This window comes from Trachurus trachurus (genome assembly GCF_905171665.1).
Source record: "Trachurus trachurus genome assembly, chromosome: 13".
Classification (NCBI taxonomy): Eukaryota; Metazoa; Chordata; class Actinopteri; order Carangiformes; family Carangidae; genus Trachurus; species Trachurus trachurus.
The window spans coordinates 18,972,623-18,991,589 of NC_139892.1; the positions used below are offsets into that span (position 1 = coordinate 18,972,623).

Genomic DNA, 18,967 nt, shown 5'->3' on the forward strand with positions numbered 1-18,967 from the left:
GTGAACACGCCCTCTCGAAACCGAAACATTAGAGCTCGCCAAACATGGCGCAATAACCTAAGAAGTAGACCACCAAACTGACCGTGTAGTTCGTCGTTTATATTTAGGATAGACACTTTTCTATGAAACATTCATTTTCACTGTGTTTTTGTCTTCGTGCGTCTTCTGCTCCGTCAGCTCAAGTATCAATATTAGTAGCGTAGGCGCCAACGCGGAGAGCGACAGCGGGTTTTTACTCCGGCGATGTGACTGCGGTGGTATCTATCCGTGGGTGGAAAAGTTACTTCGTTCATGAACATTTAGTGGCGTCAAAGTCATTATTACTACTTAAGTGTGTGAGTCTGTTACTACTTAAGTGTGTGAGTCTGTTACTACTGGAGACATGGACCCAGACAATGAAGTGGAAAGGTAGGCTACGTGTTGTAAGACAGTCGAGCCCTGCCATCTTTACTATCTGTCACTTCACCTTTTACAATTTAAAAATAAGTTTCAAGTTTTTTTTTACCATGGCAAATTATTTAACCTTTCGTCTGCTAACGTTAGTCATATTATATTCTGTTCTGGATGTAACTTGTGTATTTTACCAGTTATTAAGTAGTTAGTAGGTAGTTATAATGAATCTGCTTTATGAGTCCTTCAATGTCTTGTAACTTTCTACTTCCATCTTTACGTCACGTGACATAACGCTACGTTGTAAATTAATATGTTTCAATGCACACTGAACAAATGCAAATTGTACGAATTTGGTGGTTTGATCATTTTCGTTTATTATCTCACTGATAGGTCCTGATAATTGATCAGTAAATAACACCCATATTATTTCCGTATTGTTGTATCCTTGTGATTTAAACCATGCTAGTAGGCTATAGTAATAATGGCCATTATTCTACATTAAGTACTTACTGCACTGCACTTACATTGTTATACTTGGGTAGCAGTGTCAGTTATGCACTCAAATTCACATATTTACACTACACTACTCAAAAAAATACTAGTTGAACATGACTCCTGTTATTAAACTACTTGATCTGTATTCACCTGCTTTTTTTTGTTCCCTCAGCATCTTACAGCAGAAGGCAAAGATGAGGAGGCCACCCTCTAGCTATGGTTCAATGAAAAGTGACAGTGAAGTGGATGAGGAAGAGGAGGGGGACGAGGAGGAGAGAGAGAAATGGCGGGAAGAGGAAAATACGGGAAATGAAGAAAGAGCCCCTGCATTACCTGAATTCATTGCTCCTGGAGCAACAGTGTAATATGTCTTTGTTTTATATTAGGGGCATTGTCTTGATGTGTTTTTGTCTTGTCCAGTTAACTTCAAATTGCATGAGAGTCATATTACTATTCCTATTATCCAGCCTGCCCTTTCCTTCTCCGTAAATTTTAATGTACTTCAGGCTACCTACCTTTCATAACACACAATACTTCTTCTCAAAATCAAATTTTCAAGATTGTCTTCTACTTTTTCTGAACATTAACATTTAATCACTCAACTGTTGCATAGCCTGTAGATGTGTGAGTGAAATGAGCACAACAGTCTGTCGATGAAAATGTGAAGTCAGTTCATAATCACATCAAATTGAAATGCTCTTACAGTATATACCCCCCACGTTCACTCTTTCCAGGATGCAGCTGATTCGCTCCGAGTCTCCAGAGACCCTCTATACTATGACCACGCAGCAGCAACCGCAGGAAGCCGCTGTCATTGACACCAGGTGGAGGATACACGCTCAAACATTCAGACATTGTAGATGTGTAAAATGCATAGTAAAACAATAGCTACTTTTTTTTTTTTTTTTTACTAGAATATTTAAACACTGATCACACAACTAACACAACCTGTAAATGTAACCACCAGAAAATACTTTGCCGTGTGTATTTTACTTCAAATTCTCAATTTAAAGATCTGAATGAGTTTTTTTTTTTAATTGATGGATATCATTTACATTGACAAACATTTTAAATGCAATATGGTTTATTCGTGTATACAAGTCTGAGAAAACATTTACTTGTGATTTTTGTTGGACGTTTTATCAATTGTGATCAGTGGGCTGTGTTCTGCAATTTCTGACCCTGGGGTTTCCATTGTCTCTCAGGTCTGAAGATCTGGGGGATTTTGAAGAAGACCTTGAGGAAGATATGGATGAGATTTTGATTACAAATTCTCCAGAACCACCTGAGCCTATTGAACCGGATGATGCAATGCAGACTGATGAGAACAGCCAGCCAGGAAAACTACACCCAGAGCAAGACCTGCCCTATATATTTAAGGTTGGTGCACCACAGGCTGCTCTGCCATCGTCTGTCTCTCTAACCCTAACCCACAAAAAGTTAAAGGCTTGGACCTGTTTGAAACCTTAACTTTATGAATAACTTGATTATTATTAAAGGCCTATATATACTGTATATTTAACAGTTGATTTTGACAATAATAATGTTTGGCCTTGAGGAGAAAAATGCAATATGATTTAACTTGTACTAACTTGTGTGTTTTTGTTGTCAATTTTCTTTCTATAGAGTATCCAGAAAAGTCTGACGGAGCTCACTGTGGAAGAGCTGTTCAAATTTCAGATGTCTTTTTTACAATGGGAAAAAAACTTGACCAAGCAACAAGTGATGGAAGGAGACATTCTTGATTTTGTGGACAAGATGCTGGAGGTCCTTGGTAAGTACACACACCAAGAGCAGACACAGTAAATGACACTTAAATACAGCTCAGAATTTACCGTTCTACACTTTCACTGATTGTAACCATTTTAGTTGTTGTTTTTTTATTAATAATTCCTTGTGCAGGCGTGGATCGTTCCCTGACACACACCATTAACACACTAGAAATGATTGGCAAGGTGCCAGAGTCTGAGGCCCTGCGAGACAAGTGCAAGAGAGGTAAGTGGACATGTAGGTTGTTTGATTGGTTTAATACTTCTGAAACTTGAGATATTTTACAGTTCGTTTGAGAAAAGCGTTGTTCATGTTTCACCAAACGACATGGTACAGCAGTTTCTGTACTATGACCTTGAAAACATAACTGACACCATCCACACTTTTATTTTTGCAAAACTTACCGGTACTTAAACTGGCAGCCTTAAAGAAGTGAAAATGGAGGATATTTTTGACCTCTATAGGTATGATTAATGCAACATGGATACCTGTTTGTTGAGACAAACTGTTTGTAAAAACGGGCTATACAAATAAAATTGCCTTGCCTTGCCTTGCCTTGCCTGTTTGAAAGTGACAACTGAAAATGTCAATCGTTAAGTTTAAAACCTACCCATGAAAGAAATATGTAAGACTAGGATCAGAGAACGGGTGGAGGACTTTTACCTCTTAAGCTTTTCAGCAGGTTGAGTTTCACTTACTGTTCTAAAGACAACAAGAACCTGTCATTGTGGGAAATATAGGATTGATGGATGTTTCTCAGATAGAGATGATATTCTCATTTTCACAGAAGTAATATGCCAAACTCCCTGACAGACTGCAGGTATAATATGTAGGATTGGTTGTGGCATGTCTTACCAAGTGAGAGCATGTGCAGCAACATAGCACTGCTGTCTACAGGCATGTAAAACCCCATTGCACAAGTGTGCCTCCCTTCAAGATGTTGAATTCATATATATATATATATATATATATATATATATATAGACTTCTTACTTTCCTTTTATCTTTCTTCACCGCCAGCATTGATCCGGTCTTTACTGAAGGAGTATTTGATCAGAAAACACGTGGTCATCCGTGAGGGGGTCGTCAGAGCTGGGAAGCAGAATCTTCTTGACACCATCTATGTCGAGCCCGAAATTTCCACCTGTGGATTTGGAGGAGTTGACCCCTCCCATGAGCTCAGGCCACAGCCTCCGTCAACTCCCCAGTTCCCAAATCCAGATACCTTTGTTAGTTTGAACAATTTGTTCCGACTCCAGACGGGTGATGGCAAACCAGTGAGGACAGTTGTCACCACTGGGATTCCAGGAATAGGAATGTCGGTCTCTGTGGCAAAATTTGCCCTAGACTGGGCAGAAATGCGCGCCAATAAGGTGAGATATGAGGCAGAAAAGTTCTTTTTTCCCATAATCGTACATAGCATCCAGATGAACACCAACTTAAAGGACAAGGGTTTTGTTTACCTCCAGAAAGCCGGCATGTTTGTAAACGGAGCTGTAATGCCAAGTCTCAGTATGTTGACAGGCAGAATAAACAATATCCAGACGTACTCTTACTTCTACAAAGACTTAATGGCTCTAAGTTAATATTCCTTTGTTGATAAAACAAGCGCTTCAGACGACCTGTAAACATAGTTAGCTGTCGGCTTTACTCTCGTGTGAGACTTTGCAAGATATTGGCTTTCTCTCCTGCATAACAGGAGACATTAAAAAGAAATCTGTAGATTCATTCTTTTAGCCCTAAAATACTAGGAAACTATAACTCCAGGTTGAATTTGCCTGGAATTGTCCTTTAACTGCCAAATACTGAGCAGTTTGTAGAGTCCAAAATGCAGCTAAATAGTGACATGAATGTTGTACTTAATGGTCATTGTGTTAAACCCTTTCACTTTGAATCTATTAGTGACCCCCAGAAAAATCTCATTAATGTGTAATCTTGCTTAATTTATTGAATCAGGCCGCAAATAAATGTTTTTTGTGAACATTACTTTTGTGATGATATTTAACTTAATTTACTCTGATTAATTTCAGTTCCCAATACTTAGTCTTGATGTTTTAATTTTTCTAAGTCTGCTAATATTTTTCTGTGCATTTTTTGTGCAGGATCTGCAGTTTGTCATCAAAATTTCCTTCCGCACTTTGTGGTTTCTGCGAAGTAGAGACATTCCCCTTTCTCAGAAAATGTCCGTCAGGGATGTCATCGTTAATAATCATCCTGACTGCAAAGACTTGAAATACCTGGAGGACAAGGACTGTCGATTTCTCATCATAATGGACTCCTTTGATTGCTATCAAGCTCCTCTGGACTGGGAGGTATCCATCAGTGCACATATACATTTGAGACACAGAACTATTTCAAACATAAAAGATAAATCTTACAGATACGTTAGAATACACTTTGCATTTTCACATATTTCTGATTCCTCGGATTATTCTAACTACAGTGATAATAATAAATATTATCTCTGGGAAAAAAAGGATACTTATTTTATACTTATACTTATTGTACTTATGTTGTACAATAATTTGAACACCTTTCATAAGTTACTTTCTTTGGAGTTGAACAGGAACAGAATCATATATTTTGTCTAAATTTCTTTGGTTTCTCTCTTCAGAAAGCTCCTGTGATAAATGATATGAACACCAAGACACATCCTGATGTCCTGATTGTAAACATCATCAGAGGCAATGTGTTCCCTGGTGCCCTCATCTGGATCTTGGGGCGACGGGCGGCGGTCTCACAAATCCCATCTCAGTTTGTAGATGTGGTCACGGAAATCCAGGGCTTTAGGTGTGTGTGTGTCTGTGTGTCTTATTTTTACCGTATGTGTGTCATATTTATATGTTCTGCCTTGTGTGTATATTTTTTGGTATGATATCCTGTAAATATGTTTGGTTATTTGAATGGAAATTGATTAATCAATAGACTTACGTAAGTTAAATTCACTTTGACTTAGTCTGTTTCAATTGAGATTTGTTTATCTTTTTCCTCTTTTCTCCAGTGATGAGATGAGAGATGACTATCTGATCAGACGCTTTAGAGACGCAACGCTAGCAGCGAAAATTATGACACACTATAAACGCTTGCCGATGCTCAGCATGCTCGCTCGCCAGCCCTTTATCTGCTGGATGGTGGCCACAGTGTTTGAGCGCTGCTACCGTTATCATGGCTATGGGGCGCGACCTCCGAGACTGACTCCGTTCTACGTCAACATCTTGATTGTCCAGACAAATCGCAGGCTGCAGTTCTACTATGGGATATGTGAAAATAACCTGGTAATCATCATGTTTTATAATTTCTGAATGTGCAATATTAGGACCACAAATTTCTGTATTGTCCTTATTTGTCCCTCTTAGTCATTATTTTGTTACCACTAGGATGCAACTTAGTAATGAAATGAAATTTAGTAATGAATGTTACACAATTTAAAGGGATAGTTCGCCCAAAATTCAAATTTCAGAGTCCTCCGTGCAGTACTGCATGTCCATATGACGGTTGCGAACGGAGCTCACTTTTCTTTGTCCAAAAAGACACACCAAAACAACATCCTAATACCTCCATAGTGCTCGTCTGTAATGTCCCTCTTGTACTGAAGCCCCAACATGAGAAATTGTTCCGAAAAAAATTAAATAAGTCTATATTTTAAGGTTGTTTGTAGCGGAAGCTCCCAGTGTTGTTTGTAGCGGAAGCTCCCAGTGTTGCTCTGCCGGAATCTTGCGCGATTTGCGGAGCCGTGAACTGGGTGTCAATGCAAATCGCGCGAGATTGGCACAGACACAGGCAAAGCAGTGAACTGAGACACTGGGAGTTTCCGCTACAAACTTGCTTAAAACCTATACTTATTACATTTTTTTCGGAACAGTTTCTCATGTTGGAGCTTCAATACAAGAGGGACATTACAGGCGAGCAGCATGGAGGTATTTGGATGTTTTTGGTGTGTCTTTTTGGACGAAGAAAAGTGAGCTCCGTTCGCAACCGTCATATCGACATGCAGTGCTGCGCCCAGCCCCCCTGTAACTCAGAGAAGGCATGGAGGACTCTGAAACTTCTCCCAGCCCTTAGTCGACATGAGGGTGAGTAGATAATGAGGGTGAACTATCCCTTTAATATTTAATTCCTAGTAACATTTTTGTAAGGTGTGTTACAATTGTATGAATACTTGTGCCATCTGGTGCAGTCTGACACAATTAATCTAACACATTATGCATTTAAATTCAACACCTTAAAAACAGCTGAGCTGAATCCTGCTGTGTTGAATAAACATCTGGAATCAAACTTTAACGTGTTGGATAGTTTTATATAAAAGAGACATTTGTCAGGGCACACGATTGAATAGCTGATCTTCAGTGTGAGAATTTGTCCTGTGTTTGTTCAACCAGAAATGGTCTGACCATGACAAGACCGTGCTGATGAAGATGGGGAAGATGGCGTTCAAGATGTTGGAGAAGAAAACCTTTGAGTTCTTCGAAGAGGACGTGAAGGAGTTCGGCCTGAACTTGACAGAGGTGACGGTGTGGTCCGGCCTGTGCACTGAGCTCCCTGCTGCAGCCCCAAATGGGAGGAGGACGTTCTGCTTTATACACGTCACCCTTCAGGTAGAACCCCTCTCATGTCACATGCTTGCACCTTGATATTCAATGAAACCTCTTTGTTCTTAACTGTAATTATAATGTGTTGAAGACAATTTACTGTGCATGTAATTGAGAGGCCATTAATTAGGATATCCATAAAAATAATTTCTATTCTTTTTTCTTCTAGGAGTTCATGGCCGCCTTGTACGTCTTTGTGATGTTCCGCTCAGAGTCTAAGAACGTTCTAGACTCGGGGATGCTACCCAAGCTCTCCTCATTCAAGTATCCAAGCAAATCAGCAGCAGGCCTTGTCCACTGTGCCTTGGGGCGAACCCTCCCCTCCCCAGTGGGCGATTATGACATGTTCTTGCGCTTTCTGTGTGGTCTGCTCTCCCCAGAGGTCCACGCCAATCAGCTGAGTGGGTATTTGTTTCGCCACAACATGCCGAAGGTGGGCGGACTAGATGAGGTGCGGCACCTGCTGGAGAATAACATACGGAGCGCTCCAGCAAACAAGGTGGGAAACCTGGAAGAGTGCCTTAGAGAGATGACCCAGGAAGATGAGTGAGTTGGGGATAAGATTGCATCATGAAAACCTGTGTCATTTCATGTGGATATGATGGACAAAAGAGAGGCGATTGCTGCTCTGTTATAGTTTTTTTCAAGTTTCAACATCATCATAGAAATCAAGTACCGTCAAAGTGGGACACTCAGCGCTGAAAATGGTCGACATATCACAAAAACATATTGTTCAAATCTGTTATAGTTGGGCGTTTCATACATGAGATCATTTTGTTTTGATTATGTCATTAAAGAGTCTGTCAGTAATGTTTCTATCGCTCCAGACAGAAATAAAATGTTGGGCTATGCATTCCAGTATAGTAGCATTTATGCAAAACTAAATTGTTTGTCATGTTTTACAGTGCGTGCTAAGGAAAATGCATTCTTACAAGGGATTTTAAATCACATAACTGTCGTCATTTCAATGTGTGGCCTTATGATTTGTGAAATCAAAGTTTGACAGCAAGATGTTACAAAAGAATCTGACTTTTTCGATTGCCAGAAAAATACATCATGTTATGTTGGGGTATGAAAGAGAGATATGCATGTGAAACCATATCATGCACTGCTTTTACCAACACAACACTCTATTACTATTTTGTTTGTCAGACGAAGCAAGGGGTGAGGAGGAGGAGGAAGAGTGATCAAAATCATTTTTGTGACAGTCTGTGAATTTTGCTGGCTAATGTGTTTTTCTTTGTGTCCCAAGTTTACAAATGGCATCTAAATAAATGATATGACGTATGGATGAATGGTGAGCTAAGGCTATTCTAAAATAGGATTGGCCTTAAATGTTGTTTGTGAGTTTGGAATCAATGTTAGGTTTTCTATAAACTTGGTGTCACCTACAAATGGATAGGCTCCTGAATTTTCTCAGTACATTTCTCTGGATTTTTACGTTTGTAGTCTCAGTCTTTCAAACTACAGTTGTACCTTGATTTCAGTAATTTCTTTGGTACTAGGGATATTCACTAATAGCATCATTCTTGACCCTGGATTTCATTGATTAGTTATGTCGCTGCCACACAGATACTGTTCAACATGTACAAACCTGAGGATTAGGTAATAAGTTATTTTTGATTGAATTTATTTAGATTTAATTTCTATTTAACCTGTCCCAGTCTTTATCAGTGAATCAAAATGTTCCTCCTCTTTCCAGTTATTTCCCATACACCTTGGCTTCATCCTGTTCCCATTTATTTTTCTACTGAAAAAGACGTTAAGTCATAGTACCAGTTATAAATTGAATGCTGTTTTATGGAAGCTGGTGTTAAAACAGTCAGGAAACAAAAGTCTTAACTCATCTTTTCAGCAATCACATCCTTATGGGGAGCATGTTTGAGTGTTGCTGGTTAAGATCAATAAAGTTAATCAAACATTTTTCACTAAAATCATTTTATGACCCCTCTGTTCAGACGTATAGATGCGTGTACTTGACCTCACCTACCCTTTCCTCCTATGAGTACCACAAAGCCTGTTATGTATACGTATTACTTTACTCTTACGTTGATTTAATGTAACTTACTATGAGACAACTGACATTTTTCGATGGTGCGCGAAACTTCTCGAAAGCCTCTTCGGGAATTTCCGGAAAGAGCCGGAGATGGCACGGGCTGCTGCTTCAGTAACCGGACTTGTTACACATGGCAGCAGCCACAACGCTGCCACACAGGGCTTTGAATACAATTTGTCTCGAGCTCACGGAATGAAATAAGACAATAATTAAGTTATACAGTCTACTGTGTTTATTTTTTATTTTATGAGCCTGTGTTTTATATGGATATAAATAGAAATCAGTGCCCTTTTTTGCGACACTCATCACTCTTTTTTTTTTCTCTCAGACCAATAGGAAACATGTGAAAGGTGTACGTTTTTTTCATCCTATGTGTTAATGGATGGATTCATTTTATTTGGCTCAGTTTTTACAAAACAACAACAAAACAAAAAGTGTAGATTATTACCAGCCACATAAAAAAAAAATCAGAGTCCAGGTAGTGTAAAACCTCTCATCACAGTTTGGTGCTTTAGAATAAGAGTCAATTGATAGGCCAGTCACATGGCTTTTAGCTGTTTGTGCTTGTTTCATGCAGGTGGTGTTAGGGTCATAGCTGCCGCGTGAACAGTGAATGCTGCGATGCTGATTTGACGCTTGACTTCCTCCCAGGCCTTCTCCGGGTCAGCTGAGTTCTCGATGTCGAACAATGCATCATAGATCCCAGGGAAAGACTCCCCTGCATATTTATTATGGCTGCTGGGAGCAAAAATCACATGTCTGGAACAGAGAGGAGGATGTAATGTTAAAGAGTGCACTGGAGGTGTTGCAGAATCAGCAGAAAACACAGTTAAATCATACTGACTTTTGCAAACCAGCTACAGTCTACATTTGCCCACTAGTGGTTGCAATAGTGAAGTGTGTGTCTAGGTGAGACTTCCCGTGGCTGGTAGAGGTTATCAACAAATGAGACTGAATCTGTAGCTTGTGGATTTCAATGAGTTTATTTGCAAATAATCTCAGAAATTGTACTTGTAATTATACCTTGATAGGTTTCCACTGCACTCCCCCAAATTAAAAGGTGGGGACTTCAATTGTTCCTATTATTCATTCTCCCAAGTACTCACACCTTCCTCTTATTGTATCTCCTGGCCCCACATGCTGTACAATCCTTACATGTTCCCAAGCACACTCTCACATAGTCTTGTAAATGTAAACATTCAGTGCACCATAACTCCTGCCTTCAAAGGGGAGAAGGATTGAGAGAGACTAACCTGTAGAAGGGTCTATCAGGTAAGCCCAGGGGGTCAATAAAAGCTCTCTCCAGATACATGAGCTGATCATTCATGATGCGTACCTGCAGGGGACTGATAGACAAACATGCACACCAGATGCTGTTAGACATTTCATTGTAGGAACAGTAAACAAATGTTAAACTGTGGATGGTAAGCAGAGCACATGCTCCAACAATGTATTCTTTTGTTTGGACAATGAAAATGTATGAAATATAAAACACACTCTGCTCTGTTGATAGTCTCCAGGCGCTTGTGGAAATCCCTGGCTGCAACGGTGAAGTTCTCCACTGAAGAAAACAGAGAATCTGGAGGTACGGGGGAAAGAAATCACGACAAATGCAAAGATCTTATAGGGTCACTTCTTTTAATCATGTGAGCAACACTGACTGAAATCAACTCACCAAATGTCACCTCATACATCTCCATCTCCTCTGAGTGCCTCTGTGCCAGCTGTGCGATGCTCTTTGCGTACTTTCTCAGTGAGGCTGCGTACTGGGTGGCATCCAGAGGGAGCAGCTGGGAGTCTGCCAGGCTGAAGATGAGCGCGCCTCGCACCTGAGCCACCGCCAACAGTCTTCTGAAGGTGGGGTCGTAAAACTTCTCCACAACCTCAAAGGTCTCATACACACTGTGATAGACTGGATAACTGCTGTATTTCTCTGTTTTCTGAATGAACACACACAGGTTACAATACTAGGTTGAATCCCACACCACCCACAGATAAACACACAATGATTAGTAAGCATAGAGGGCAGAAATCAACTAAAACAAACATATAGTGCGTAAATATAAAAGAAAAAGAAAAGAATACAACATACACACACAATCAGTTGAGTAAATGAATCTGTATAAAACGGACCTTGTTCTTGGTGTATCTGGCTCGGCCTGCAGCGATACCCAGACGGATGAAATAGGCCTCAAAGTCGCTGCCTGAGCCGAGTTTACTGATCCTACAGTCAGACAGAATCGACATTCCTCTGGTTCATTTTCTGTATTTCACTCATGTTTTAATCTATTTTTGTTCGACTACCTAAGACAGAACAACACATTTTATATTCCTAACTAGTTTTAAATATAACACACTCGTCAGTTGTCATTTCTCTCACAACCCAAACAAACAGCTGATACTGATGCTTTGTACCTGGGTGCGTCACGGTCATTAGTCCAGTTGTCCCTCTTATGCCAACTCTCATAAAGAGAAACTCCGTCCTCTTCTTCCTCTGGACTGGCAATCTACGTGCAAAAAGACACAGACAGAGAAATGGGACAGGGTGGATAGAGAGACAGGAAGACAGGATCAGAGACTGTAAGATGCAGTATATTAGTGCTTTGCATGTAGGGCTGCACTATATACAAATGAAATCAAATTGTGATCATCTTGTCAGTCAGACACTGTGATTGCAATATATGCTAACAGTTGGAATTGTTGTTTTTGCATTTAAAGCACAAAAAATGATGTGCTTTTTGTTGGATATTTAAGAATATGGACAATATGATGTGGAGGCTTTTTTACAGTTATCAAACAAAGTTGCAGCTCCTGCAATTTAGACATTGCACTTTGCCGTATTGAGATTTCTATTGTATTTCAATTCATTGCGCAGCCCTTGTATATCAATCTTCTCACCTGCTTGGTGATGTCATACACCAATGTGTGCAGAGATGGAGTGCAGTCAACCCGCAGTGTGTACATCCCTGAAACACACACAGTCATCTGAAAACGACTCCAGCCTTTTCACTGTCCATTGAGAATATTGAGCTGCAGTACAAATACACTCACCCTCTATGGCAGAGTCGGCATTGATGTAAGCTACTGCTCTGTCCTGCAGCAGCTTGGCATTGTCCTGTGGAGACGGATGAAGTGTGGTCAGTGTGTGTGTGTGTGTGTGTGTGTGTGTGTGTGTGTGTGTGTGTGTCAGTGTCAGTATATATGTTGATGTGTTTGGTACCTCTGCCCATTCTGTAGATCCCTGCAGTCCAAATTCTTCTGCATCCCAGCTGGCAAATATTATAGTCCTCCTCGGCCTCCAGCCTACACACAGACACACACAGACACACTGAGTACTGACAACATGATGTACTTTTTTGTTAATCAGCACAGACATGTACCTTTACTGAGCAGCCTGCCTGCACTCCGGACATTTTCATGGACCACTGCAGCCCCAGACATGGGATCGATTCCTCCAAACACCCACGCATCTCGGTGCCCTCCCAGAATCACATACCTGTCTATGCACACACACATACAAGCACACACACAACATTGACCACACAAAGACATATGTTGTTAATAACAAATTTAGTGATTTTTCCCTATGTCGCCATTTGTATCAAATTTGATACATGAAAATACATGAGTTTTTCAGACCTCTACATCCTCACTGTGATTTTTCCCCCCCTAAAAAACCTATTGTATATAATCAGATACATGCAATGATCAGACAAACCACCAGGGTGCAGGTATTTATGCACCAGCAGGCCTTCACTTGGGACATCCAATATGGCTGGTGTCAGTCAGCGATCCAAATGTGTTTTCTCATGGATATCATTGCCAATTTTGAAAAAGATAACATAAGAAAAACTACTGAAACTTCAATAGGAATAGTTGCTGCACTGATGCAAAGTAAAACTACTTAATATTTCATAACTTATTTTATTGTAGAACCGTGTTGAAAATGTGTGTATCAAATTAGATACAGCAGGTATGTAAGGTAATTTTCTATAAAAATAAATAAATTTGGACTTATATATTTTTACATTTTCTGACAATGATTTCATGGTTCAGGCTTTACAGGGCTTGTGAAACATCTGGCAACATTTTCTGCCAAATGCTTCAAGAGTGTCTCAAATGCTTTGATCCTCTCATTCTAGCCATTTTTTTCTTCTTTATAACTATCAGTATTAGAATCATTAGTGGCATTAGCAGTGTTGCTTGCGTAGTTGTGTGTAAAATGTTGCAGAAACCCTGAACAGAGGGTTAGGGCGGGCTGGGTGTCTGTACCTGGCTCCAGAGCTCCTCTGATCCTGCCAATGACGTTGTAGATCCTGGTTACCTGGTTGTTAGTGTGGATGTTCATGCGCACCTTCCTGGGACAGACAGATGGTTAAGAAATGACTGGTACACTCATGAACATGTGAAGAGATGGAGGAGAGATCAGTAGAGTGAGAGGAAATGACTGATGTGAACAGGACTAGAAAGTGTGGTAAGTTTATAACAAATTATGAATTTTGTTTTTCTTTTATGTTCTGATGCACAGTGTTAATTCATGCAATGAGGGAACCTGGCAGTTAAACAGAGGGGAACAGAGAAGAGGGGTGACACAATTTATTGTTATGTGCGGTTGCTAGTACTCCTGAAAACCCCCTCGACTTCTATGTTCCTGTTGTTGCATATGGGTGCATACTACATGCTTAATTTGTGAGTCTTGCATATTATGTGTGTGAATGTGTATGCATGTTCCGCATCACACACAGAAGCCACAAGGGCCTCCATTGTACTTCAGTTGGCTCGTTGCCACTGGGCCATTAGCTGAGAGATGAACAAGAGAAGAGCAGTGACAGAAAGAGGGAGAGACAGTCTGAATACTAAAACACAGAAGGTATGTGTTTAGGAGTGACTATTACCTGGAGGATGACTTTCAATAAGACACTGCATAAAACACATTATTTTCTTTCTTTTTTTAACAAAAGCTCTTACTGGCTCTTGAAGTCATCAGTAAAGCCTGGACCAATCCTGTAGGAGACATTCAGACTTCCTTTCCAGTTGTTGGGGGGAATTTGTCCTCCCATGTTCCTGTTGAATAGTAAATAATTCACATATTCTGTAAATAATACAAATCAGCTGCTTATTTCACTCAAGGACCCCAATAAAAATTTTAGTTTCTTGCCCTAAATTCCAGTTTCAACTAAAAGTTAAAATAGGGGTGAAACACTTTGTACTTAAGCAGGTGAACGGCATCGTGGAAGCCGATTGGATGCACAGGAATCTTGGGGAGTCCCACTCCATCCTCAAGGCTGAACCTGTAGGTGTATTCTGTGAGGGAGGACTAAGTGAGATGAACTTACACACATACACGGCACACTTGTATAGGCTGTAGCACAGCCGGTACAACAACGCACACACCTTTAGCAGGGTATCCAGGTGTGAGTGGGTCTCCTGCTCCGTTCAGATTGAGAACATTTCCTCTCTGAGCTCCTCCACCGGGCAGATTCCAGCCATTAGGGTAGGGCTACACACACACAGACACACACACACACACGTAAAAAAAAAGAGCTCTTATTACTTTGAAGGTCGACCATATGCCCGTATTTTCATAAAATACTTTCATACCTCCTCCACATTAACAATAGCAGTTACACAATCACATGCACAGTTTCATCCCTCCTACCTGGACTCCTGAAGCCCAGTAATCTGCTGGGTCTGAGAACATAATGATCCCCTTTGCTCCGGCTAACATGGCGTTCTTCACCTGGTGCATAGACAAAGACAGACACACAGCAGTATTTATTTTCTATTTCTCTGCGTCATGACGAAAACTCATATCATCCAACCATCATGATTGATGATTTGAATGACTGGACTTTGGCGGATTGCATTATTTGATTTCCTTTTAGCTTTTAGATGCTCGGTGACTGACAGAGTGATCTGACTTCCTACCTTATTGCCTCTAAATATTTTCCCATATCTGACAATGACGATCTTCCCAGTTACATTGATGCCCATCTCCCTCTCCAGCTGGAAGAAGTCTTCTGTTCGACCATAGTTCACATAAACCAAATCTCCCTGGAGACAGAGACAGAAAGAGGAGACAGATGGGTGAGGATGAGGATGAGTTATGTTTAAAATCCATGTTAACTACTGGCATTGCTGCAGTGAAACTATTAAAACATCAGTCATAATAAGGTTGTGTGTTATGTTTTTTTTGTGTGTGTGTGTACCTCAGGTTGTCCCTTAGCAGAGAAGGCACTGTATGGAGGCACAATGTCTGAGACATTTTCATAGCCCTGTGGGACCGGCTCCGCCAATGACGTGTTAAACACCTGAGAAAGTTACAATGGATGAAATAAGGTGAGAAGAAATTACAAAAATTATTATTTGTACAAAACATGGGAAGGTCTGATATAATATGATGTTTTATCATAGGTCATACAACAGTTTATACAATTGGAGAAGAATGTGGAATACGAGGATTTCTACCATTTCCTTTTAATTGTTTTGGTATTTTTTGTTATTTTATAGATCTTTTTTAGTGTCTAGTAACTGAAGAAAACTACACACTAAGACTAAGACGTAACTGTCAATTGGTCAGTTGGTTAATCAAGAAGAAAAGCAGCCTATAAGTTTCAGGATTTGAAATCCATTACTGACTTATTTGATATGTAAAACCTGATGGCACTGAAGTACCTAACCACATCCTCGTTGCATACTGTAATATGACCCTGCAGTAACCCCAGTTTGTTTGTTGACACCTATCTTACAACAAGGCTATAAATGGACCTGAGCTGTCTTACAGAGGTAGAGTGGAGAGGTGGAGAAAAGGCCTGCATAAACATGTGGGTGTGTCTGATCTCCACATGCACTCTGTCTACAACGTTTTTATTTTTCCAAACACACTGAGAAGCAGTCAGGGCTTTGGACTGAATTAGTGTTATTGTTTTGTATGTGATAAATTCATAATCCCTTTGAGATTTTTGTCACCAGGGGAAAATGTGGAGAATGGAGCCTTTCATCAGTGTTTGGAGCAGTAAAAAAAGAAAGGAAGAAAGAAAGAAGATAATTCAATCAATAATTGTTTGGCAAACAGTAAACTCAAGAGTTATTTTACAGTAGCTTCACACTGTGATGTAACTGGCTCTCCAGAGGGTGTGACCGCTGTCCTAATGCTATAATAGATGGGAGCGGAAAATAATGATGAATCTGCACCAGAGAGACTTTTTGCAAGGTGTGTGCTTTTTATAGGTTGAAATTATATGTGCTCTTTGGGTATCATTGTCCATGTACATGTAGCTACTACACCTCATTGCCCAGCTGATCAACAATAGAGATGTAATTCGGCTGTGATTTGTTGGGGTAGGACAACAGCACATCGTAGGGGACCATCTCCACTGAGTCCAGGCCAAACTCCTGCCACTCTCTCCTGACCTGCTCTGCATACCTCAGATTCTGCTCTGTACCAGCCAGGTGGGGGAGTCGTGTTAATTTCCTGTGAAGAAGATGAGACAGTAACTGAGGTAAGCGTTTTCCACAGAAAGAAAATATTGCATCCAGGGAGCACTGTAGTGCTGACTTGATACGGAACGTGTTTTGATTTGGACGTAGTCGTACTGCCTCTGGGGAAAAGCTGAATATCCACACTGTAAGCTGGTTTAGCACTACAGGTCATCATGGCTGCTGATACTCTTTGTTCACGATGATCTAAAGAAAGCCAAAGACGCCATTTGGGTCTGTGGATTTGTTCATGAGTCAAAGCATTGTGTGGCATCCCCCCCGTCTTACCTTTGGTTTGGCTCTGCTAATAGCTAAAAATTAAAATATACAGTCTCGATAAAGATTGTTTTCTTAATTTCAATATTCAAAACCATAAATTAAGACACATATGAAGTTAAAAAAACACAGTACATGCATGCAAATATCTTGCTGATGTTTCATTTGGACTCATTTGAACACAGAATGATCCATGTCTTAAAGGGTCTTTGAGGTTTCTGGGTTTCAACAGTGTTTGGCTGCACAGCATGGGTCTGTAAGTCAGTGAGGTTAAAGAGGCGACAGATTAGTGTCAATATTATTTTAAGACACATCATGCTGAGAGTTGTGTTGATGGAGTCGCTCCATGGAAAATTAGGTTATAACAGATTTTTGACTCTCTGGTGCTTTGAACATTCAGTGGCATCGATTAAGATATTAGTCTTGGCAAATCTAATTCATCCCTCATACAAGGTATTCCCCCATTAAACCATACATAGTATCTATGCATTTAGTTTTCATTCCTTGTGCTAGTAGAGAGGCCAGGTTGTGTGTGTGTGTGGGTAGTGATTTTCATATATTTTCTTTACCTTAGATGTTCTCTGATCTGGTTTGGCTTCATTTCATCCAGAAACTCCCTCAGATACTTGCTGGATGAACTGCTGCTTGCAGTGTTTGAATGTGTGGGCTTTGCAAACCAACCTACAGCACACACCGTTCAAACAGTGTCAGTTTACTTCAGACAACGTGACAACACCATGTGATTAAAACAACTTTTTTGCATGCACTTTTTGGTCAGAAGCTTCCTTTCATCATAATTTTAAGAAGTTGGGGTTATGGATAGCAAGTGTTAACCTGCTGTGAGCACAAAGATGTGAAATATGTCAGAGTGGTGACAAACTAAAGCGAACACACAAAACAGCCACGCACCTGGAAGATTCAGCTTAAACAGCTATGAGAAGATAATATTCTGATGAAATTGACTGAAGAAACTCATAGTTTTACTGTAACTCACTGTGTTATGTAGCTGTTTATATTATAAACAGACATGCAGAGCACACAGTAGAAATTGCTTGCGGATTGTTGTGTTCTTCTTGCTTACCCATAGTGAAGCCCAGGAAGAACAAAGCCGTCACGACCACAATCCACCAGATCCACCAAACTAACCTGCTCTCTTTTCTCATTGTAGAGCAGTACGTCCCAGAGACTTCCACACTAAGTGACAGCACTGACTCTGCAGAGCACGCTCGCAGAGAATGAGATACAGAGATAGAGAGCAATTTGTTTAAGTATAGGCTACACACACAGTGGGGGCAGAATGAGATAGAGCGAGTCAGAGAGAGAGAGGGGGAGGAGGGTAGGTGACAGCGAGTATTTGGCAACAGGAGAGACAATGTGTGAACATTGCAGAGGAATACAAAGAGGGAGTTTGTCATTACTGCCGTGAATGACCAGTGGACTAATGATTATGTTGTGAACCTTGGCCGCTCCCGTGCTGACTCAGTAATACTAAACCTGAGCCTCGATGGCAAATAATCCACTCTGGGGACAGTTTTTCCCCAAAAGAATAATTGAAAAAAAAAAACTTGAGTGACCCCTGCAGGGAAATTACTTTGTTACAACTCAGCACTCATTTGAAAGAGGACAGTGGAAGTTAAAAAAAAGAAGGAAAAAGTTCAATAAAAGAATAATGATTATAAATAAACATGGCAAGTGAAGTGAAAATCTACACATTCAAAAATGCAAAACATAGAAGTTTATGTGCAATATTGAATCACAAATGAATGATGAAAAATAGCAACATGCAACATGCAAGTAGATTAACAATGTTATGTTATGTGTACAGGTAAACTGAATGAAATATATAATGTGGGTCAACAGTAGTACGTGAACAGCAGAGCACTGATGACGACTATGAACTATAACTGTG

General features: G+C 40.3%; 2 protein-coding genes across 2 annotated transcripts; one reads left to right on the plus strand and one right to left on the minus strand.

Moving 5' to 3' along the window:
• The first annotated feature begins 344 nt into the window (after nucleotides 1–344).
• Nucleotides 345–9,135, plus strand: nlrc3l (NLR family, CARD domain containing 3-like). The gene is made up of 12 exons (XM_083984944.1): nucleotides 345–408; nucleotides 1,061–1,249; nucleotides 1,623–1,712; nucleotides 2,094–2,268; nucleotides 2,515–2,662; nucleotides 2,791–2,883; nucleotides 3,679–4,031; nucleotides 4,761–4,970; nucleotides 5,273–5,448; nucleotides 5,660–5,933; nucleotides 7,038–7,253; nucleotides 7,417–9,135. The coding sequence occupies exons 1-12, from the start codon at nucleotides 383–385 to the stop codon at nucleotides 7,795–7,797; spliced, it is 2,331 nt and encodes a 776-aa protein (XP_083841070.1). The 5' UTR covers nucleotides 345–382; the 3' UTR covers nucleotides 7,798–9,135.
• A 415-nt stretch (nucleotides 9,136–9,550) lies between these two features.
• naalad2 (N-acetylated alpha-linked acidic dipeptidase 2) lies at nucleotides 9,551–18,312 on the minus strand. The gene is made up of 20 exons (XM_083985362.1): nucleotides 18,140–18,312; nucleotides 17,628–17,739; nucleotides 16,591–16,777; nucleotides 15,513–15,614; nucleotides 15,232–15,357; nucleotides 14,963–15,043; nucleotides 14,698–14,803; nucleotides 14,514–14,607; nucleotides 14,272–14,367; nucleotides 13,576–13,661; nucleotides 12,684–12,803; nucleotides 12,524–12,606; nucleotides 12,355–12,418; nucleotides 12,202–12,269; nucleotides 11,719–11,810; nucleotides 11,437–11,527; nucleotides 10,979–11,243; nucleotides 10,801–10,882; nucleotides 10,557–10,649; nucleotides 9,551–10,062 (listed from the first exon to the last, which is right to left on the minus strand). Exons 1-20 carry the CDS (start codon nucleotides 18,219–18,221, stop codon nucleotides 9,873–9,875), a joined length of 2,220 nt encoding a protein of 739 aa, XP_083841488.1. The 5' UTR covers nucleotides 18,222–18,312; the 3' UTR covers nucleotides 9,551–9,872.
• Nucleotides 18,313–18,967: the final 655 nt, after the last annotated feature.

Bases quoted from the DNA above. Each gene is read 5' to 3' on its own strand.
- naalad2 (XM_083985362.1), bottom strand. From the start codon at position 18,221: ATGAGAAAAGAGAGCAGGTTAGTTTGGTGGATCTGGTGGATTGTGGTC. The intron at 13,662-14,271 runs GTAAGAGCTTTT...TGTCTGTCCCAG, and splicing joins ACTGATGACTTCAAGAGCCA to GAAGGTGCGCATGAACATCC. The intron at 10,883-10,978 runs GTGAGTTGATTT...CCGTACCTCCAG, and splicing joins GATGTATGAGGTGACATTTG to ATTCTCTGTTTTCTTCAGTG.
- nlrc3l (XM_083984944.1), top strand. From the start codon at position 383: ATGGACCCAGACAATGAAGTGGAAAG. The intron at 2,884-3,678 runs GTAAGTGGACAT...CTTCACCGCCAG, and splicing joins GCGAGACAAGTGCAAGAGAG to CATTGATCCGGTCTTTACTG. The intron at 4,032-4,760 runs GTGAGATATGAG...TTTTTTGTGCAG, and splicing joins CAGAAATGCGCGCCAATAAG to GATCTGCAGTTTGTCATCAA.